Source organism: Anabas testudineus, chromosome 5 (assembly GCF_900324465.2).
Source record: "Anabas testudineus chromosome 5, fAnaTes1.2, whole genome shotgun sequence".
Lineage (NCBI taxonomy): Eukaryota > Metazoa > Chordata > Actinopteri > Anabantiformes > Anabantidae > Anabas > Anabas testudineus.
Genome location: NC_046614.1, coordinates 1794977 through 1818390, shown reverse-complemented (window position 1 = coordinate 1818390; position 23414 = coordinate 1794977). Strand labels below are relative to the sequence as shown.

Below are 23414 nucleotides of genomic sequence, written 5' to 3'. Positions count from 1 at the left end.
ACCAGAACTCATTTTGCATTGCAAGTTTGGCAATAATGCCCAGATTAGGTGCGGCTTTCTCTAGAGGAAGGCCTAAAAGGAAGAGCCCAGGGTCTTTGCATGGTGTTTGTTTAAAATATCCACACATTTATCCTTATCATACATGTCCATAATCCAGAGATTAGTCTACACTCCAAAGATTGCATACCCATATTGAGCATATGATCTGAATAATAATGACGTGCGTTATTGATCCCATTGGACAAAATGGGATGGGAACAGTTGCCAGATATACATATCAGCGCTACTACAGGGTTCAGTGCCTTGTCCAAGGACACCTCGACAAGTCAATGAGTAATCGAAATGGAACCACAAGTGTATTTAAATGATTTGTGCGTTCATAGAAAAGGATACTTGTGGAGATTATGTTAGGAAGTGGTTAATGGTGAAGAGTAAATGAAGATGCACAAATGAAATAATTTCAGGTTGCCTGGGAAAAAACACTTTAGGAAAAATCCCTTTGTAATGTGCAGCTTAAGCTCGACGAAAAAACCATCATCGCGGCAAAGGTGTGATTCGTGATAAACGGAATTTGTTGCAATTTTGGCACATTTTGAACCACAATCTTTTGTGTGCTATTTGGAATTTCCGTAATTCTAACGTACAAACTATTTATTTTAAACATGATTTTCATGTTTAATTTCCCAAATGGGAACAAACAGTTGCGGCATTTGTTTCGGCGTTCTAACCACGAATCACGATTTTCCATTCTACAAATGCAAATACACAGAGATATATCCTGAAGCATTGGTCTTTTTGAATCGTTAGAGCAAACAGAATGACAATAACCACAGTCAGAGTTGACGGCAGTGTCAGCCATCAGAATTCAGGAGAACGCGGGTCGAGCATTGCACTCAAGGCTACGGCATCTGCATCTATTTTGTAAGACTTCCTCCAGGTTCAGCCATCAGAGAACGGATCTGTTCATAAATATTAGAACTATTCCCAGCCTAATAAGCAGCATACACATAATAAATATCGCACATGACAAATCAACCCAGTGTATTGAAAGAACACGATTGAAGAGAAGCACTAGCTTGCCAATCACACAAGGATTGGTGGGTTGATTCCTAGCTGACATTCACATGCCAAAGTGTCCTTGGCAAGATACTGAACACCCAAGTTTGACCCTAGTGATCAGATCAGCGCTAGCAGCTCTGCCATCAATGTGTGTGTGAATGGGTGACTGAACCTCCGGTAAGCGCGTTGGAGTACCAGCTAGGTAGACGAGCATTCTAGTGCCGGCGCATTACCATATAAAATATGAGTTTGAGTATTTACCCATCAGTCCGTTTGTCCGTTTTCTCTTCAGCTGTCCAGGGTCTTTTTATTTTTGTTTTTTTAGAAATGCCACTTGTGGCCACGTTGGGGGCAATGAACAAGATGGTTCGTTTCATTTGAAGTAAATATGTTAAATCACAGGAATAGACAGAAAAGGAGAAGATAACTGCAGACTTTTCCAGTGGATTGTGTGACGACAGCTAGTCTCGAGGTAATCTTCAACAGTCCTCTCATGACATAAAGTATTTGATCTGAAATAAAATCCTGTAAAATACATTAAGACAGCTTCTTGCTTCATGACATACTTTCGTTATAAAATGATAAATTGACAGAACACTTTTTTGTTTAATGGACATTACCGTAGTTGTTGGCATGGACATTCACACTGCAGTTAAAAAAAACAGAACATAGATAGTGAGGTACCTCATTTAGAAAACAGGTGAACCTATTTACAGGCCAGCTTAGCTCCTACCATAGTCGTTAAAATTCATGTCTGCAATATAACTAACAAAAACATTGATTGTGTGGTTAGTCACTGTAGTACATACTAATTCAAGTCTAATTCACTTTTCTTTCTTTGTTTGTTCAAACACAGAGGAAGATGTTACTTCCCTACAGAGAAACACAGTTAAACGCTATGTTAGCGAACATTTAACTAACTCTGGGCCTAACATCCTTTTTCTTGTGTCTAAAGTGATATTTTCAAAGAATTTTCATTATGTTTCAGCCAAAATAACAAGATACCTTAATTTGTTGGCACCAATGACCGACCTAGATTAAAAACAAAGAAAACATGTCACACATTGTTGATTTTCATCAACAGCTCTTGTCAAATGTCTTCATGTGTCACATAGATTATAATAGAAACTATTATCTTCATCTTAAATTGTTTCATAATCCTGATTTAAAGAAGAGCAAACATCGATGTTCTGTTTGACATTTCTCACCAGGACTGTTCTTCTTGTAGTAAATGAGCCCAGTAATTGAAAAGACCAGACCTAGCAGCAGTCCTGCTGCTCCTACAGCGATCTTGTTCCTCTCTGACTCAGGAATAGGTTCTGAAACACATTTATCTCAATGTAACAGTTGATTTACATCATTTCTGTATATTTGAGAAGCTCTCCAGGATGAGGAGTGACAACATTATTAATCCACTCTCTTACCCCAGTCATAAAACATGGGCTCCTTGAAGCTGGCATGCTCCACCTTACAGCTGATTTTCTCTCCAGGTCTGGTGTGTACTCAAGATGAGAGTGAATCTGGTACAGCCAGTTCCCATTGGACAACTCATCAGTAGATGTCACATCAGATGCCACCTCCTTCCATTTCTCAGCCACGTTACGTTGATTTGTTTGGGATAGAAGTTGTATGCGCTGCAGACGAGCATACCTGGATGTTTGCTGCTCGCTGCTTCAACCGACCTCAACCTGACGTAGGGTTCAACTGGGGAAAAATAGACAAAACAGTCAGATGAGATAAAAATCTCAAATCCTTAATCTCAAATATTATATAATAATCAATATATCAGTATATATTTATATTCACAGCAACTTTCCATCCATTGTTTAGCTGTCAGGCTGTAACCTTAATATTGGTACATGTTTACCATTGATGCTATTTCTGAAAACACACACACAAAAACACACATACACACACACTGTGACTACATGCACAGCACGAAACAGCACATAGTATGGAGCATTTATTATTTAAAGGTATTTTCCCTGGGAGCTGGTAGAGGCAAAAACCTGGTAAGTGAAGAGTGAATATTGGACCTCATCAGGTGGACAGAAACAATCAGTGGAAAAAAGAAACTGTTCTGGGTGGACGTGTCCAAAAATTACCCCTACAGCCAATTTCTTACCTTACTCTTACTCTATTGTGGCATTGTCTTCATTATATGTTAATCCTGATCAAGTTCTTTTTGTAATATACTACATACATGTACTTTTTGAAGGATTTATATTCCCACAGGCTAACATGCAGATACACCTGCCTCTGCACAACAACAAGGAAACTTCTATCAAGCATCAGAGCAGCAAAGATAAATAGAGATATGGTTCAATACATGAGGGAGGCCCAGAAAAAACAAAAGAAAAAGAAAACTGGTAGATTGAGCAGTCAGTCGAGACTGTAAGACCAGACATAGCAACCTGTGCACCGCCTGGACTGACGACAAGAAAACTTATGACTCAAGTTTCATTCATGGAAACCGAAATCATTCATTTGCCTCAAGGGGCCCCTTCTGCCCTTATACCTTCAAGTAGGATGAGGAAAATCACCTGCTTTTGAAAAGACATCAGAAAACACTATGGTGTTTTGTCTGCATGTCTCTTCATTCTTTCTTTCTTGCTCCAAAAAAGCTGGGATTTTGTTGAGCTGGTCTGCAATTTCCTTTGCATATTCTGTGTAGCCGGTATAATTTCCCAAAGTGCTGCTCTATGGCCTAGAAGCACCTTATTAAAGTAGAGCTGTTCCAGATAAATAACATCCTGGGTGGAGGTTAGCTGGCAACGAATTAGACCGTAGAAAAAGAGAGCACCTGTAACACAAAGTCAACACACATTAGATAGTGTTGCCCAATCAGTTCAAGGCTAACGGGGGTAGTGGTATTTCTTTGTATTGTAACAGCTGGTGTAAGAAATGACAAATCACATTGATGGTTTGAATCCATCTGTTCACCTCAATGCAAAGATTTCACTCTTATATTTATAATATAAAGTTCTGAGGTACTGGTTCTTTACTTGAGCAATTTCATGCAAGTTTTGCTAGATTATGTAGAGTATGTTAATTACACAACAGTCAGTTGTGCTGTGTTTCTACTGCATGCACGTTGTGGGTTATTCAAGACATTTTTATTGAGTGAATTAAACCACTTGAAAGTATATACAGTGCTGTAAAATGTGTGAAATAGCTCCACCATAGTGGTAGATGGTGTTTACATGTTAATCCACCAACAGTAGCTCAATTCAGTACAGTACATTAAAAGCTACTATAGACACAGTTTCATGCTTTACTGATGATAGCAACTTCTACATTTAGTTTAGTAAGATTTTAAATTCAGGACTTATTCAGGAAGATATTTCACAGTTTCAGTTAACTGTGAACATTTTCTGCAATTCATACTGTATCATTAACACCTCTAGCAGTCCTGCCTGCCTGCTGCTGTCAGCTGTATCTGTACACAAGTTAAGAAAATGAGACATTTAGTTCCTTACCTGCTCCTGAAATAAACAGAAAGAAACACAGCAGTGAAAAGGAGCTGTGAATATGCATGGCATCAAACAACAAAAGACAAATAGGAAGTAAAAGACAAGGAAGTGATACGCCTGCAGTAGATCGCTTAACACTTATAAGCTTTTGTGACGCAATGAAGTGATTTGTCTTTCATATGTTTATGCTGGACTTGTATATAGTAAGATCACAGTTTAATAGACATTTCTGCAAAATCAATTTTCATTTTTCTACACTTGGAGTTTGCTTTGACAGTTGCACACCAGCCAAAAGTGTTAAAAGTATTGGACACCACTACTTTGATTTTGTCTTATTCATTGTGAATTGGTATTCAAGTATTGATGGATGCACTTGTTGAAAGTAATGCAATTGGAAACAGTTTACATAGTATACAGTATTACACACAAACTGCTTTACTGCAGTAAAACGCCAATGAGTAATATTCCTGTTACAAGCAGGGATATTACATTATACTACTACTACTACTACTACATTATACGGTGCATGGGGAAGATCTGAATTGTGGAATCATCTCAAAATCAATTAGTTATGACAGGTATGATTTGTTTTTCAATGTAAATTTGCTCAGGTTCACATAGTAGTACAGTAAGTGTGAGAGAGACCTGTCAGACCAGTTTAAGACAATGAGCATCACATCATTATCATAACCTCATATTTTACATAGTATGTACAGTATACACTCACTTAATCTTTTATTAGGTACATGTATGACAGCAGCTCTGCCATGGATTCAACTTTTACTCATTTCTAATTCCTCATTGTTTAAGTAGAAACTGTCAGAAATGTGATAATTCTACTATATGTTTATTATTGAGGTCATAGTAATGTTTTGGGCCCCTGATTAAAATAAAACAGTGGTACAAAACATTAGAAACGACTCTTAATATTTTATAAGATCATCATATGTTTATAAATTATAAATAGTATAATATCTGAAAACAAAATACTTGCAGCTCTTTTTTAGTGTTTAAGTACTTAAGATTTTTAAATGCTTCTATATCTTCTATTCTTAATAAGTGATGAGGTGACTTAAATTGCAATTGCATATTTTTTTACAATTTACAGAATGCACAGCTTTAAATTATTGTCTAAAACTGGAAAAGAACCATTAACAACACAGTCAAAAGGCTACAATACAAAGCATTATTTTCTTTTTAGAGCACATTTCTTGGATGATGATGCAGGTACAAAGACTTACGGACACACACAGTCAAACCTGCAGAACAGGTTACATTACTGTGGCTCAGTTAACATTTACATAACACAGCAGCTGGTCTATATCAACAAATGCTTGTACAGAAATGTACAATAACTTACTCTATAAAACTTGCTGTGTTTGGCGTTTCGTCCTCTTTGGAACCACCGCTAGTAGAGAGCAAGATAAGAGAGACAGGTCCTCCCTGTTCCTCAACTGCTGGGGAGTATGACAGAAACTGGAGAAGAGGACCCACTACACCTAGTCTGGTCTCTGATGGGGGCATTTTATGATATATTATCAGAGACACCCTGCCTGCTGTGTAGAGGGTCACTACTGGTTTAGCAAACGCAGCCGTAGACAAGGGCCGCTCTACCACAGATTATGTCATTTATTGACGAATCACCTGGTCATCTATCACTCATAAGCTGAAGGTTTGGTCCCAATTTTGGGAACAGAAATCCCATAAGTCTTATTACACTTTTTAATATACTCCAAATATCTGTTATTAACCTTTCACCCAAAATATTGCAGCCAATCATAATGGCTAGAATAGACAATTAGCGCCTTCCTATGTCCAAATCCTGGTTCAAATTAGTACTACCTGAATGTCTCTGTCTCTCTCCTTAACACTATTCAGGTCATTCTTTTAAGATGGGTCCTACAACCTCACAGCCATGCAGCGCATTTCTACCACCTCTCTCCAACAATCCCCAGTTTACTCGTCATACATCTGACCTGAGAGTGCCATACCCTCTGTTCTCTGGAGCCATGAATTCCTTTAATAAGTGTCTCATGTAGCTGGTGATGGTTCGTTCTGTTCCACTATGACAACCATTTCTAACTCTAATTTATTTATTGCTGTTTTGTGAGCAATAAGGAATGATGGTGAGGAAGTGGACATCTCCTGAGATGACTTGTGAGGGTGACTGGAGTAGTGTATTTCAAGTAGCTTTCCCATTTGTTTACTATTCTGACATCTTGTCTTGTATTTGGCTCATGATCATTGTCTTGCAGGTCATATGGGAAAAACATTAGATCGCACCATTTTTATTAGCCTGGGGTGAAGTCAGATGTCACTCAGTACTGCAAAATGTGCCACGTGTGTCAAACTGTAGTTAAGCTTAATCAGAAAATCCCACCTGCACCTTTACATTATATTCCTGTAGTTGGTCAGCCCCTTGATTGCATTTTGGTTGATTTCGTTGGTCCTCTTCCTCATACTAAATCTGGAAATCAGTATTTATTAACAGTCATGAGTGCAGCTACTCGATTCCCTGAAGCCGTTCTGCTACAGAAGATCCTCTGAAGTTACTTAAAGAGAACTGGTACACATAGTAGTCATCTTCTACAAACCTTCTTGATTCTGTATGTAACTTTTGGCAAAGAAACATCTAGTTAAGGCTCAATAAAAATGAAATGTTGAGATGATAAAAATAACTAGTATTTTCTCCAGAAGACAAGGTTCTAATACTCCTGCCACCTTCTGCGTCAACTTTAAACGCTCAGTACAGTGGACCTTATGTGATTGACAGCCAGATTAATGAGTGTGACTACTTACACCCCTGTTTGTGAATGAAAGGCTGTGTAACAGTTGCGGTCAGCTTGCACGCACAAGAACCCAAAATGTGATGTACACGCATTTGTACGCCAGGTCATAAGGGGGTAAAATGTAGATTTGGACAGGTTACTGTGACCTATCTGGGAAGCTTAAGTAGAGGCTTAGCCAGTAGACCATGTGGTTTCCGATAGTCTCTTCCATTCTCCCTCTCTGGCATCCAATGGCCTCTCTTTTTGCTCTCCGACCTCTTACTGTTGTGTTTCCTGTTGCTTCTTTAATTTGTATCTCATGAATTACCATCTTTTCCTGCTAAAAACACTAATATCTTTTTCCTGATTCCTAACTGATGTAGTTGATGATCCGTCAACTATCTTTTTGTGTTCACACAATAAATATCTTTATACACTCAATCTATCTAAGATCTATCAATCTTTCTTTTACTGTCTAAAGGGCACATAGATGATTGGAGAGCACATAGATAATAAAAGCTCTTACATATGGATCATATATCCATATGGAAGAACACATATTTACAAAATCTTATACATAACACTGCCTCTTTTTTCTGGTTTATTTATTCAGTGTAGTTCACAAGCATTCAAACTTAAAATTAGAAGTTGTTGAGGTTGTTAATTTGTCGCATCCATCAATCTAACCTCAACAAGGCCATAAGAAAGGCTTTGATCTTAACACTCAAGGTCAGTAGGTCGCTCTGAGTTTGAATCAATTACATTTATTCCTGCAATGTCACTGTTAAACCATATTCAGAGGTTTTATTCAGTGTCTATCTACATCTAGCAAAATTAATAATATTGATTTTGGGAAAAAGAATAGCATACAGTGCTCTCCAATTATAGTTAGTGGTACAGTGTTACATTTTCCTCCTCCGGTCAGCTGAGGCAGTGTCCCTGGAAGTCTCTGTATTTTTGTGTTTTTCCTTACTTCCGGGGACATGTCTCGGCTGGTTTGAGTGGCAGCAGGTGTTTTGTGTTTGTTATTACTGTGTCTTGTATTTTAGTTGGTGTCTGCTCCTTTGTCGTTTGCTGACCTCTGGCTTTTCATCCACGGTTTGTGAGTTTCAGTACAGTTGGTTTGTTTGTTAGTGTAGCTTTACTTGCCTTCTTGTTCTGGCGTTTGATGCATTTTAGTTTTCTAGTCTGTTTGTTTCAGCATTAAGCTGCGTTTTCTTTTCTTGTTAGCTCCAGCTTTGGATGTGTTTTGGTTTGTTTTTGTTTTGTTCTTCTCCAGCTTTGGCTGTGATTTTGATTTCCATTTTGTATCACGTTTACTGTGTTTTTCTGTGTCACTAATTGTGATTAGTGAGCTTATATTTTACATTTTCTCTCATGATATTGATTAAATGTCAGAATCTGCCCATTCATCTTACTTACTAGAAATAGTAGTACTACTACTGCTGTTTATGATGTATTAGAAAAATATTAGAAAAAAAATCAGTCTACGTGTTCTTAATTGGAAGTGCTATTTTCCAGTTACTCGACTTGAATGAACTTTTAATGTGTCATTTAAAAAGGTTGTCCTTCTTTGAAATAGTTTGATAAACCACAGACAAGATGATATTTCAGAAGACATGTTTATTGTAGGTTATGTTCTATTCTAAGTAGTGATCAATCATTTTAGTGATGGTTTTTTTTTTGTTTTGTTTTTTATTGCAGCATAGGTGTTAAAGCTGTTTTAGCCTTATCACAGACCTCAAGTGACACCACGGGCAGCTGAAACAAAGAAGAAGACTTTTACACATAAATTCTTCTGCCTGGCTGAAAGGTGACAGGAAGAAATGCCCAAAGGAACAGATAAATGCAAAGTGGAAGAGGTAGGCCTAGCAGAACGGAGAGGAGCTTATCTACCTTTGATTACCTTTAAAAACACCTGTATGTGTTTTAAGTACATAACAAGTAAATGTTGAAGTAGTCTATTGATATGCAAAGCTATTTTGCTAATGCTTACATCTTTAAACTCAAGAATGTGAACTGTTTTCCTTTCAGATAAATTCTCTACTGCTGCAGAGTTCACTAGAACACTGTGTAACCATTACCTGTTTTTGAAGGACTGTGGGGGCTACTAGCTTCTGCGGTCACGAGGTTCCACTTGATCTAAAATGCTTGTGGTGATACATGCTTCTGCATGTGTTGTTGGTGTAATTGAACAAATCACAGACTAAGGAAGATTCCCACTTGACAAGCTCTGTGAAATGCTCATCAAAATGTCTTTTTTTGTTAATGTGAAGTATAGTTCAGTATGGTTGATGTGGTAGTCCCTAATAGGTTACTATATATTTATTATTGGGTATGATTAGTTGAATGTGACAGAGACAGTTCTGTCCACTGCAGGTTGTCTATAACCAGTAGTACAAGGAATAAAATGATCTTTATACAATATATAACTAATGAAACAGAGAAGGAGTTTCTTTGCCTCTGTTTTTACTGCTGGTGTTTTACTATTTATTGTATGTATTGTTTGAGAACAATTTATTTTCTTGATTGCAGAATCTCACACAGCAGTGTGAGCCCAAAACTGTATGTATGGTGGCCAGAATTTTACTTTTAACGAGATCCAAAATCATGTGGACATCTGCTAAAATGTAAGTAATCATCTGACCATCCATCAAAAACACAATTTTACTAAAGAGCAAGTTATCCATCCATTTCCAGTATCTCTCACCAATCTTAATGAGTCAGGTCCCCTGCTTCAGCCTCACCCTTTGCCTCTACTTCCACTGGGAAGTAGAGCCTAGAAATGTTAATATGATCAAATACACATTAAAGAAGCATGTCAAGTTATAATATTTGAACTGTTGACAGTCTATTTTCCTTTTAGCATTAAGGCTGTCAAATGTTAAATGTAATTAATTAAATGTAAGATAACAATTATGCTACAAAGCAAGAATGGAGTAATATTTTACAGGTGTTAAAAAAGGAGGAATCAGTTGGGATCTGCCAACTACCCTATCTACCTAACCCTTTGACAAACAGAAGAGGGTTGGCAGAAAAAATACTCCGCCATGGGGTAGGTTTACCAATAATTTAAATAAGCTAAAATCCATCCATTTTTGGTGTCAAGGTCCTGTTTAAAGGTAATTGGTTGACGTGAGAGGCAGATTGCACAATGAAGAAGTGGGTTGAATGACGAAAACAACAACGACCCAAATTAGCAATTGTGATGTTCTTCAGATGTGCTGAGCAAGTGCTTTAACCACAAGTAGCATACATTTTATTGTGAAAATCTTAGTAATGCTTCTCCCATTCTGACCACCTATCTTGAATTCAGATGACTTAATTATTGCTAAGTTTATTGGTAGTGATATATATTTTTTATTAAATATGAATATAAGAATAGGTTCACAATGACAGAAACTGAGAGCTATGAGGAAGACAACATTGAGGTGTTCTGCAAGGTCATGTCTTTCTTGTGAGAATACGTTGAAACTGGTGAGATTAAATAAAAAGTCTCTCACTTATACCCGTTCTTTGTCAACAATGAATGATTTACTTGAGCACAATTCTGAATCTTGTACCTTAGTGGAGTATTTCCATTTCTTACTTTTACTCCACTACATTCATTTCATAGCATTAGTACATTGTTGCCTGTGAAATATGAAAAAAATTTAAATGCTGTATTATTATGGAGGAAGCAGATGTTAGAATATAAAGTGGTTACAATAAGATCCGACTGTATTAACTCATGTTATGTGTTTATTTTTTGAATGTATTTTTTTATTTTATTATTATTTTTTATTATTATTATTATTATTATTTTATTTGTTTGTTTTTTACAAAGCGTCTTCCTTAGAGCTTAGTGAGCTGGTTCAGTTTTGGACTGGATGGACAGTCATGCCAGATCATGTGCGTAGAAGTACAGCCAGACCTAACGTTCCCAGAGGCCTCAACATGCTTCACCACCTTAAAATGTCAGCAAAATGTGGGACCTTTTGAAATGTTCTTAACACTTTTCATTTGACAGTAGGTTTTGGAGGCAATATCTTTTTTTTCTTTTTTTTACATCGTTTTTACTTTTTTCTTTAGGTCACATGTAGACTCGTGTCAGAGGCAACTTTTTATGATTTCATTAAATCAGTGCAGCCTATGTAAGAAATCTACAGTTTAAAAAAAAATGATTTTGAGGGTTCAGTGGCAATTTGGTGGATGGTAATTGGATGGTAATTTTATAGTTTACTAGTTGGTCACAAAAACATAGGTCAAACTGCTATGCATCACATTTCCTTGCCATTTGGGGAATCTCAAAAGAAAATGTTCTAATTTTAAAAATAAGATAAATAAAGGGGCACAAACGATTTAGTTTTATTTGTGCTTCTTACAGCTAGTTCATTAAGCAGAGAACATGTGTACAAGTTTCTCAACCACTGAGATGAAGAACATTAGGTGCTTCACTCGGAAGAATGCCATGGTTGGGCAGTCAGGCAAGTTCTGAAGTAAGCGCCTGGGTTAGCTGGACTTTGGGGAATTGGACTTCATCTATATGTTGCAACTCCAGGGCATTAATGGGCAATGCACCATACAGTTCATCTAACTAACATAATGTCAGAAATAATTGTACTTGCACCTAACATTTTATGGTTACAGTTGTTTCCTGTTAGACATTAGATTCATGTACACACTTTGACACACTTTATTAGAATTATCACAATACTGACCACAAATATACTTAAATAACCAGTACATTATTTTTCTGTAATATGTACTCATAGAACAGAAACCCCATGTTGGTCAAATCAATATAGTCTAAACCTTCTTGCTTTCTGCACCATCTCTGTTCCATAGCCACAGTTGGTAGAGTGATTGGTTATTTTTAGTCTAAGCTTCTTGGAACATGCTGAGGTAACATTAAAGTAACAAATTTGAATAGTAAAAGAAATGTATCATATCATAGAATAAAGGATACCTGGATGTATGTCAATACCTTGAACATTAACTAGATGTTGATTTTATTTGGGTTTATTTGAGTGCTTCAGTGGTGAAGGGATAAATAAAGTAGGTATTATATTACATTACATTATTATGTAATTAGCAATTGACATCCAAAATCATGTGGACATCTGCGAAATGTAAGTAATCATCTGACCATCCATCAAAAACACAATTTTACTAAAGAGCAAGTTATCCATCCATTTCCAGTATCTCTCACCAATCATAATGAGTCAGGTCCCCTACTTCAGCCTCACCCTTTGCCTCTACATTAACCACATAACTGGACTGATCTGTAAAAGCCCGTACCTATTCAAACATTTACTTGATTTTACTTGTAATTATTAGTAATCATTGGTTTAATAAGTGAAGGATAAGGAGCCAGCCTTTACATACAATTAAATGAACTATTTGCCTCTGGTTGTGCACTCTCTTTCCAGTTATATGAGAATTATGGTTTTCTTCCTGGGTCTGCACCATAAAATGTGCCACTCTACATTTTCATGCCCCATATGCAGTCTCATGCGTGATGGCAATCTATACTGCCTAACATCACCAAGGAATGCGTAAAGAACTGTTGCAGCACGGTTGTTGGTGGCAGCCATCAGGTACACCACAAGGTGGCTGAAACCATCAATCACAATGTGGATGACTAATGATGAGACAAATATGTCAAAGCACGAATAAACTGAGCAAAGATTCCAATAAATGATGTTTAATTAATGGATAAATTTATGATCAGCATCTATGATCAGCCATGTCACATGCCAAAGTGTCCTTGGGCAAGATACTGAACCCCAGTGAGTCAGATCAGCTGCATAGCAGCTCTGCCATCGGTGTGTGAGTGTGTGTGTGTGCTTCTGTGTGTGAATGGGTGAATAAGAGGAAGTGTAAAGTGCTTTGAGTACCAGTTAGGTAGAAAAGCGCTATATAAGTGCAGACCATTTACCATCATGCAAATTTTTTGACAAACCATTTAAATATATACTACTTGTGTCTTGCACTGTGGCAGTGCTTCTCAAATAGAGGGGCAGATCCCAGCTAAACATGCACTGAAGACCAAGTACAGATCCCAGCTAAACATGCACTGAAGACCAAGTACAGATCCCAGCTAAACATGCACTGAAGACCAAGTACAGATCCCAGCTAAACATGCACTGAAGACCAAGTACAGATCCCAGCTAAACATGCACTGAAGACCAAGTACAGACCAAGTACAGATCCCAGCTAAACATGCACTGAAGACCAAGTACAGATCCCAGCTAAACATGCACTGAAGACCAAGTACAGACCAAGTACAGATCCCAGCTAAACATGCACTGAAGACCAAGTACAGACCAAGTACAGATCCCAGCTAAACATGCACTGAAGACCAAGTACAGACCAAGTACAGGTCCCAGCTAAAGACTGAGCAGGAGCTGAGAGTTGCTGTGTCATGCTTCAAACCCTGTGTTGAAAAGCTGTGCACTGCAAAACATGCTCATTGTAGCCATTAATCCTGAATTCCTTATTTTGATAAAAGAAAAAAATCAACACAAATTGTTTTATTCGTTTTTGTTTTGTAGGTTAAAGTGTTTAATATATTGTGCTCCTGAGTTGATGTTGCTGATCACTTTGAATTTATTATTATTTATTGAGTTTATTTAATTTTATTTTCAATATCAAATGGTTCAAGTCGGTCACAAATCTTTATAGTTTAAGTAAGGATTTAATTACTTTATTATTTCAGGCAAATTGTTGCACTTTGAATTTATTTATTTAGTTTATTTGAGATGTACTCCCTTGTCACGGTTTCAGCTCCTCCTTCCTGTCTTTCCCTGATTCCCTTATTTGGTCTCTTTCCAGATTTTTCTCCTCCCAGCCAAATTACCCTCTGATTGCTCACCTGTGTGACTGCCTCGCCTTTATAAGCAGGTCCATTTGTCTCCTATGGTGCCAGAGAGTCTCACATTAACCTGAGAGTAACATTATCCAGCTATTAACTTCGGACTGGTTGATATGACATGTTTGCTATGGCCTGTGGTTGAAACCACAGGTATTCTGCAGTCTGCTAGCAGGTGGTGAAACCTCCCTGGAACTGTTGTTGCTCCCAAGCTGCTGTAGATGTCCGTCCATTGGCTGCTGATTTCTAAAATTGCACATTAAAGTCAGAATTAACATTAGTACTACTACAGTTTTGTATTACAGCATTGGTTCTGTTAATACAGCTGCTCCCACCCATGGGTGCCTTTAGTTGAGGTACATGTTCATGAATGTACAGTATTAAGAACTACACTTAGTTGGTAGTGTATTTGGTGCAGTACTTGGCATGTACACCGAACAATAAATGATCCAGTACATCAATATAATTTAGCATTTACCATTGGTTTTAGATTATTGGAACTTTTCCCTAATAAATGTCAACTGAGTGGAGCTGATAAATACATTAGCAAGTATAATTAAAAATATACATGCTACTATTTTTGTGTTATGTTAGAAATTACTGGCTGTTATTAATAGCACTGTTTTAAAAAACACACACACAAACCTCATGTGTGTGCAGACTGTGACAGCATCCTTTACTGTTATCATTTTAGACAGCTGAAACAGTAGTAACAGTTTAAAAGGAAACATAACATTTCTTTGTTCATAGTACTGAGGCTGGTGGTGGCCTCCATCCAGAGTTGACTCACCTTTATAATGGTTTGTGTTTGCATGATGTTTTGTGTTTTTAGTTGATATCTTGATTCTTTTGTGTTATTTTTTATTTCACAGTTAGGATACTCTACCAGTAGGTGGCTGACGTCTTGGCTGTGGTACGACTGTCTGTCTTCTCCTTTTCCCCTCTGGCAGGATTGTGTCTTTTAAGCTCTTAATAAATAGCTGCAGTGGAAGTTATCCCACACTGACTATCCTTTATTGAAACCCTGTTGTTTACTGTGTGCTTAAAATCCTCCCATGTTGAATCAATTTTGTCTCTTTCCTAAGTTACTTTTAGCAGAAACACAGTCAATTAGAGCTCATGAAATATCAATTTCAGTCTCAATAAACCAGAAAAGATCTTCCTGGAAAACAATTGTCTGAGGCTTTGGAGGCATCAAGTTGGCTGAGAAATCACCTCCAGACATTTGCAGAGCGGCTTTCAGCTTCACCTCCTTTGTCTCACTTACTACATAACTGAATGATCATACGTTTAAAGAAGGATATAAGGCCATGATAAGCAATTTGTAATCATATGATCGATTCAAACACATGGAAGAAGATAGGTAAGTGTTCAGCTGGACTACTGACCAGCAGTTAGGTTGTCTTGACATTTCTGACCTTTAAATGATTAAAAAGCAATAAAGTCCAGAAAGGATGATGATATTTTAGCTTATTAACTGTATTGCACAGTTCAGTCTTATTTAACAGCCTTTATAAACTATTTCGCAGGAGAAAAATGTTTGGCAGACAGATTTAGCAGTCAGTAGTAAAACTACATCTTTTCAGTTGACTGACCAGGCTAAGTTAAAGATCTTTATTAGCTCAGTTTTAACATGTTACTTAGCTTGGACAGAATGACTTTCCCTCTTCAGTAAGTGTGTTATAATATGTAGATAATATTTAAGAACATGAAATAAGAACACTAACCATTCTTATTGCCATCAAACACCTTTAAAAACCTCAAACCCACAATGTGTTAGTCAGGTTCTGAATACTTAAATACTTTAGTTTTACTACTCTAATAGCATTATGATAATCATTCAGTATAAATGAAACACAAACCACAACTGTCTTTTATTTTCTTTATTTTTATTTTTTTTATTCATTAGTTTTATTGATGCCAATTTTTACAATGCCAATTTAACCCGTTTTTATTTAACAAATTTGATTAATTGAATGAAGACATGCTAAGCCCACATAATAAGGCCCCCCCCTCAAGCGGGCAAGGAAAAACTCCACCCACAAAAACCTTTAACGGTTAAAGAAGGAAGAAACCTTGGGAAGGACCACACAAGAGGGGACCCCCTTCCTGGGTTAAGAGGTACCTGGTGGGCTGCATAGCAACAATCAGATGGACTGTATTCATGAAGCTAGTCAGAATCACCATGGGGTCACTAGTGTGGTGTTATCATTATAGCCCATATCTAAAGTATAAACCTGAGGGCATGTTGTGGTGCACACTTCTGCATTCTGCTCGTAAGCGGTTCCACCTAATCATGTTAACTGGACGAGCTACATGTGGGCACATGTGAGAAGTATATGTGATCTCCCCCAAATCCAGACTGTTTAAACCGTATGGTCCATAACCCTGTCTACTAAAGGCAAAAGTGTGGCTAAAGTCAAAACCCCTATTTACTATAGGTCGGGCCCTAGCCCTCTCGGACCACAGAACTCTTGATGATTTGGTTTTACCTGGTGAAGAATCCCATTCAACGCCCTTCTCCTGTCCCTGGGCCTTAGCTGTTGTGGACTGTGTCTTGGTCTTCTTTGTTTGTGGGATCTTAGATGTTGTAGGTCGTGTTTTTGTCTTGTCTGGTTTCAGGACCCTTGGTGTTGAAGGTCGTGTCTTTGTTCCTTCTGCTTCTTTGTCCTGAGGTGTTGTAGTGTGAGTCCTGGTTTTCTGAGGTCCTGGCACGGTGGTGGTGCTGGTCCTCTTTACTTCCCTGTCCTTGGATGATTTTAGCTGTGTCCTGGTTTTCGCTTGTTTCATGTCCTTAAATGTTTTAGTCTTTTTAATCCTGGTCTCCTCTGGTCCTGTTGCCCTAGTTGATGTAGAGTGAGCTCTAGTCTTCTCTGGTTCTTCTTTCCTATGTGTTCTAACCTGTGCCCTGCTGCTCTTTGGTCTCTGTGCTCTAGGTTCAGAAGTGTGGTCTGGCCCAGATGCAGAGGATGCAGTAGGTTTTGGTCTTGATGTTGCTGGTTCAGTGCTTGTCCTTTCAGACACATCTCTTTTTCTTGTTGATTCTTTTGTGGATTTAGGGCGCACAGCCAATTTCTTCTCTGGAGCTGCTGGGGGAACGGGCTTCGGTGGTATTGGTGCAGGTGGTTTCTTGCTCACTCTGGATTGTGGTGCTGGAACGTGTTTAGATGTTGATGATGTGGGTTGGTGTGTTTCAGATGTCTCAGTGGTTGTTTTGCTGTCCTGAGGCCTAGCAAACCTCACTGTGGATACTCTACGTGTCTTCTTGCTTTCATCACAGGGAGGTGGTGCAGGCTTTGCATCTACTTTCACTACAAGGGAAGGTGGTGGTGCCATCTTTCCAAATTGTCTTACACCACGGGGAGGTGGTGTTGGCTTTGGAAAGGGCTTCTGGTCTTCTGATGTTTTCACTGTTGCACTCTCCTTGTGACAGGGAATTCTGACAGTGGATACCCTACGCGTCTTCACTGTCATAGGAGGTTTGACATCAGTGCAAACATCAGATTCAGGATCAGCAGATTTCTCTCCCTCACTGTCGTCTTTAGAAGATGCTAAATAAGAGGTCAGCATCCTTAAAGTCTCTTTTAAGGCTGCCTGGGATGGGAGATTTGAAGATGCTGTTGAAGTCTCTGAGGTCTCCGTTCTTCTCAAAATCCTTCTGAAGAATGTCTTCTCTGGAAGAGAAAACATTAACAGAAAGATTTATGAGATGAAGGGGAAACAATAATTGTGTGTAAGGTACAGTTATACATGTAAGCTTGGGTACCCCTGGTAAATTAAATATACTATTGATTTTTGAAGTGAACATGAGCAAATACAAGACATTAAAAATTTCAAAGTTTATTTCAAAGTTAAAGCATCGACTTAAACATCATTGCAAATCTGGCAAATCTTTCCACTGCCTCTTCATGGCGGCTTTACTGCACCGACACGCCGCTTCACTGTTTTATGTAAAATGTAGTAAACTAGAGAGGAGGGTCCGTGCAGACCGTCCCTCTCGCTGAGAAAAAACTTTTATGAATAATCTCAATGACATGACAGTGACATGATGTGTGTAATTAATCTTTACATTCAGCTTTGTTTTAGCAATGTGTTCAAGCAATCAGACATGATGCTAAGCTGCACATTTGATAAGTCTCAAAAAGCACCAGGAGTATGTGCATGTGGCTGGAATAAGGCAGCAGAAGAACGTGGTCAGCCCAACCAGCCGAGTGTTATTATGATTGACTAGACCACAGTCTTACTCCAACTGATACTTTATCCAGTAAATCCTTTGTGCTCCACAGCTGCACATCTCCAAGTAACTTTTCTAATTCACCTTCCCATCACCCAAACGTTGCTACAGGAAACTGAATCTGTGACCATAGTAGTGTAAGTTCATGTTGTTCTCAACACGTATCAACTTATCAACATATTCTACGTGTGTGACACACATCAAATTAAATTTAGTAAAGTTGTGCTGCCAGAACAACAGACACTGGAGCACCTATATGACAGCATTTTAAAAAACCAAAGTGTAAATAGATACCGCTGTATAAGAGAGAGTCACCTTGTCACCAATCCAATAATGTTTCTGTGTAAAAAGAGCTTTAGTTTGCCCCAAAACAAGCAGATCTCAACTGACTGTATGTGCAGCACTCTAATCGCTCACTAAAACTGTGATGAACTACATATTTTTCTTCCAGTTTGCTTTGAACTGAAGTTTCTGCACAGTTTCTGCCACAGTAACTGCCTTTTCTCTGTCATAAATACACCTCTCTTCATGTTTGAGTGATCTCTCTCTGTTGCCTGGATCTAACTTTTAATTTAAATCCACAATAACTTCACCAAAGGTAATGGTAGAATAGAGCAGTTTTCCTATGTTTAAAAGTGTAATTGAGTCAGAGTCATTATTTCAGTTTTGCAGATGTGAAATCATTTTAAAAATCTGTTCACTAATGTCTAAAAACATTTGTCAGTAGAGCTTTTACAAACCAGGATCTACATCTGTTAAACCACAAATAATAACTCCACCATTATATTAATTATTCATCATTCTATTACAATAAATTAGAGATGTTTTTAAACTTGATTAACACCAAATGTATTAATTCAATACAACAAATGTGATGGTGAGAACTGAAGCCTTAAACACATCATACCAGACTAATAATGAGGCTCTGATCAACTCGTCTTCAGACTTCACTAATTGCTGTAAATGATGACACAATATTTCCTCATTATTATCAACAAAACAACTCTATCAAGACAAACTTACCCCACTGCTCTTGGTACTGGAAGCAAAGTAGTTTGGGATCAGTTTCATGTCCAGAGTCTCTGAAGTTGATCAGACCTGACATGTACTTTGTCAGAAAGTCTGGGATGTCCTCTGGTTGAGACAGGAGTGTTGCTCTGGACAGACACTCCATCATGCTCTTCAGTCCATATGGACTCGCTGCAAAAGGCGGATTCATTTTTAACGTTTCCTAAAACCAACTAGTCTTTTCAAATGCACTGTTCAGACTGTGTGGGCTCTGAAGCTTTCTGAGCTCAAGTAAGCACCTACTTCCATTCTATACTGTCTATGACCTCACTTGCTGTGTTCCGTGTTTATGTGCAAACAGCTTCCAACTTTATCTTCTTTTCTGTTTTTTATTGAATTTAAATGATAACAACACATGGAAAAGACGTATCAACAGGTCCCACACGGACACCAGGAAAAGAATCAAACATACACAATGAATGAAATTTAAAGAAGGTGTTGTCTCCAGCCTTTCTTATTCACTTTACAAGACATCAGTTGTTATTGCATATTAAATGTCACTAAGGGGCTTCCCTGAAGCAGCGAGCTTTCAGCTCTGTTGGTAAGCAGTCTCGAAGAGGTATCCAAATCTTTAGCAACAGTCTTTCATCTCCTTTTGAAACAGCCCATATTCTTTCACGTGGGAGAGTTGGCAGGATCCAAGGGGAGTCCTTGAAGCAATGGCAGTGGTAGGTCATGCCGTTGTTCTAAATATTTTCTAACTGCCGCATATACTGGGACAAAATAACATTTCCACATCACCTTCAGGTCAGGTGATACTTTTATTAACAGGTATGTGAAATCAGTGAAGGACCATTTAAGAAGGAAGTTAACCAGATTGTCTGTGTTACAGAAGGTTCCCAGGGGCATGGCCTCAGATTTACAGAACTTCATCTTTTAGCTGGATATGTTGATAACTCTGTACAAATGGTAAGACTGGTTAGGACAGAATGTTTGGGGGACGACAAGAACAAAATTATGTCGCCAGCATGTAAGGAAATCTTATGCTCTAGAAATCCCATTGTTATTACCTTCACACCAGAATGTAGTCTGAGTGTCCCAGCTGGGCAGGCAATAGCAATCAGGATCTCGGACTGGGCCGAAGGTTCACCTTCCAACATAATGATCCACACAGCCAAGCCAACACAGTGGCTTAAGGACAACTCTGTGAATGTCCTAGAGTGACCCCAGACTTGAACTCTATTGAACATCCGTCCGCTGACAGTCATCAAGCAATGTGACTGAGTTTGAAAGGATTTGCAAAGAAGAATGGCTGAAAATCTCCCAGTCTAGGTCTGTGAAGTTTGTCATGTCATGCCCAAAAATCTCAAAGGTGTAACTACTATCAAAGGTATTTCCACAGTTTCTCTCTCTCAGTCAATTCTGCTATGAGACAATAAAAAATGAATCAACTCTTTTGTGCCTTCACATAATATGTTATTTGAGAAATTACTTTTAGAATTGTTTTTGCTTTTTTTTTCCTTTATTTATTTTTGCTGCAATATCTTCCACCTCAACATCCCTTACAAACCAGAACCTCCAGTGTTTGAGACAACATTTACTATCGATAGAAGTACGGTGTGGGATCTGATACAGTATTGGCAGAAACATTGCACAATTTGAAAGGACGCTGACGATAGTCTTAGCCACCACGACATGCTCATTTGTGTCAATATGCTTTTTTCTGTTACACCATGACTACAAGTTAAAACCTTTACAACCCACGGTAGTTTGCCTTTGTTGACACACAGACTTTGACCTCTCTTAACAGGACCAATAATAACAATCTTATCAGTTTATCAGGTTTAGTTATTGAGTTTTGAATCATTCATCTTTATTTGTGAACTATCACTGCTCTCACTCATCATTTCTGCTCACCCTTACTGTGAATGTGTTTGCAGTGTCCTGGCAGTAGTATAATAGAAGCCTTAAGCCTTAACAGATTTCCTATTTCATGATTTGACGTGCTTTGTGTTACTATGACAACAGATAAGCAAATAGCTTGTGCAACAATTGTTAGGGATGAGTCTGTTTTGACCCAGTTTGATCTTTGGGTAACAATTAACCTGTGTGGCGCTGATGGCTGTTGAATGACCTACTGTAACTGTCTACAGGCTGCTGATGAGTAACAGCATAAAACAGCATAGAAACACAGCTGTTACTACGTAACACATTATAATTCTGTAAAGAAGACTCAAAATTCTTTTTTAATATCTTGTAAATTTATTTTAATTTAATTTATTCATGAACCATTTTTACTTGTGAGTAAGTTCCTGGAAAGATTGCATTGCATTTTCTTCTTGGTAGGTGTTGTTACCTACTACTTATTGCTGCAGAGTTTTTGCTGCTTCTTGGTGTTTTGTGGCCTACTATTGTTTTTCCACTCACCCCAACCGGTCGAGGCAGACGGCCTTCCACCCTGAGCCTGGTTCTGCTGGAGTTTTCCTCTCCACTGTCTTCAAGGAGGATTGTTGGATTTTCTATATAATTCTGAATACAGTCATATTTTGTAAGGTCTAAACTTTACACTGTCAAGTGCCTTGACAAGATGACTTTTGTTGTGAGTTGGCACTTCATAAATAAACTGAATTGAATTGAAAATTCAGTTGTATTGTTTTCCTTTTCTTTTTGTGGTGTAACACAGAGAGAAGTTATAATGCATACTGAGTGTTTTGCATGTGTAGACTTTGTCTTTCGACTGCTTTTATTGTGTTTGATTTTATTGCGTTTACAGCTTTTCTGTAACTCATCTATTTTATTTCAGTTGTTTTAATTAAGTTTTGAATAACTTTATACTTCATCTCTTGTTCTTGATAATGGCTGACAGATATTATAGACATTATTGTAGTTATATAGAAAAGAAAATGTGCAAACCATTTCAGCACTTTTGTTCTCTTTAAACAAAAAAGTTTCTAAGAAGTCCAGACTCACATAGATATTGATGTTTCTCATAGTGGTGTTTCCCACTGAAGAGGTACAATGAAAAATGCATACTGCAGGAAATAATCTGTCTGTCTGTTGACAACCACACATACAGTGGCAAGAAAGGCGAGATCAGCACTCCACATATGTACTGGAAGAATGTTTCTGGGATGATGAAACTAAGGTTAAATTGTTTGGGAAGAACAAAAGGGAACTGAATACCCTTAAAACCACTGGTCAATAACGTGCACTTTCCTCACAGTCATTTTGACTTTCACTTCATGTTTTTGCAGCTGTTGCTGAGTCAGGCTCTAACTGCCACAGTATCACCAGTGACATAGATTTTCTATCTGCTGTATCTCACACCAGTCCATCCACAGCCCCCCACCTCCCTTCTCGTCCATCTGAGTGTGTGTTAGTACCAGTTTCTCTCAGTGGCATTCGTCAGATTCTCTCTTATTGACACTTTCCGAACATTCTCTTCCATTCAATGGAGGTAATGGTAATGTCTTCACAGTCAGAGACAGCTGCTTTGATGATAAAGATATTAGAGCTCCACAGAAAGGAAGACATATATCTGAGGGACTCACCTTCGTCTGATTGATCTGGCAAAAGAAACTGGGTAATGAAAAATATCATCATTCTATTCAATCATGTGCCATTGCATTGCATAGTAATCTAGTGTCATATGACACTTTACATCATTTTAATTCCATTTTGGCTAATAAATGGCCTCTATGAAAAATTTGAATCACAGCCTGCATTTCTGATTAATGATTAATGAATTTACAGACAAAATATCAATAAATGAAGTTGCACACTGAGCAGTCAGTTTGCAGAACCAATTTGACATTTGCTAGCAGCGTGTCACCATCACGAACCTCACCGCTCAGAGGGAAGAGCGTTTACAGAAGGCCCGAGAGGCAGTGACAACAATTTAGCATTTATGTTATATCACACGTCCCACACAGTCCACTGAGAAGACGTCACTCTGAAATGCCAAAGGACAAGACAAAGCACCTGTATCTGATGCCTTGGAGTAAGAACGGGCTCATTGT

General features: G+C 38.1%; 1 protein-coding gene and 1 pseudogene across 2 annotated transcripts; both read right to left on the bottom strand.

The window, feature by feature from the left end:
- Nucleotides 1-1682: 1682 nt before the first annotated feature.
- LOC113151732 lies at nt 1683-4626 on the bottom strand (annotated as a pseudogene).
- A 9459-nt stretch (nt 4627-14085) lies between these two features.
- LOC113151722 (flocculation protein FLO11-like) lies at nt 14086-19930 on the bottom strand. 2 transcript variants are annotated; one of them, XM_026344620.2, is made up of 3 exons: nt 19411-19930; nt 16646-17827; nt 14086-14399 (listed from the first exon to the last, which is right to left on the bottom strand). In XM_026344620.2, the coding sequence occupies exons 1-3, from the start codon at nt 19604-19606 to the stop codon at nt 14239-14241; spliced, it is 1539 nt and encodes a 512-aa protein (XP_026200405.1). In that variant the 5' UTR covers nt 19607-19930; the 3' UTR covers nt 14086-14238. The 2 variants fall into 2 exon arrangements, with proteins under 2 accessions (XP_026200405.1, XP_026200404.1); XM_026344619.2 differs by lacking the exon at nt 14086-14399 and having other exon boundaries at nt 16041-17827.
- Between the last annotated feature and the right edge of the window lie 3484 nt (nt 19931-23414).

What these genes read in the sequence shown, in the direction of transcription:
- LOC113151722 (XM_026344619.2), bottom strand. Translation starts at nt 19,606, where the DNA reads ATGAATCCGCCTTTTGCAGCGAGTCCATATGGACTGAAGAGCATGATG. An exon ending in CCAGTACCAAGAGCAGTGGG is followed by an intron (nt 17,828 to 19,410) that starts GTAAGTTTGTCT and finishes TTTCTCTTCCAG; the next exon opens with AGAAGACATTCTTCAGAAGG.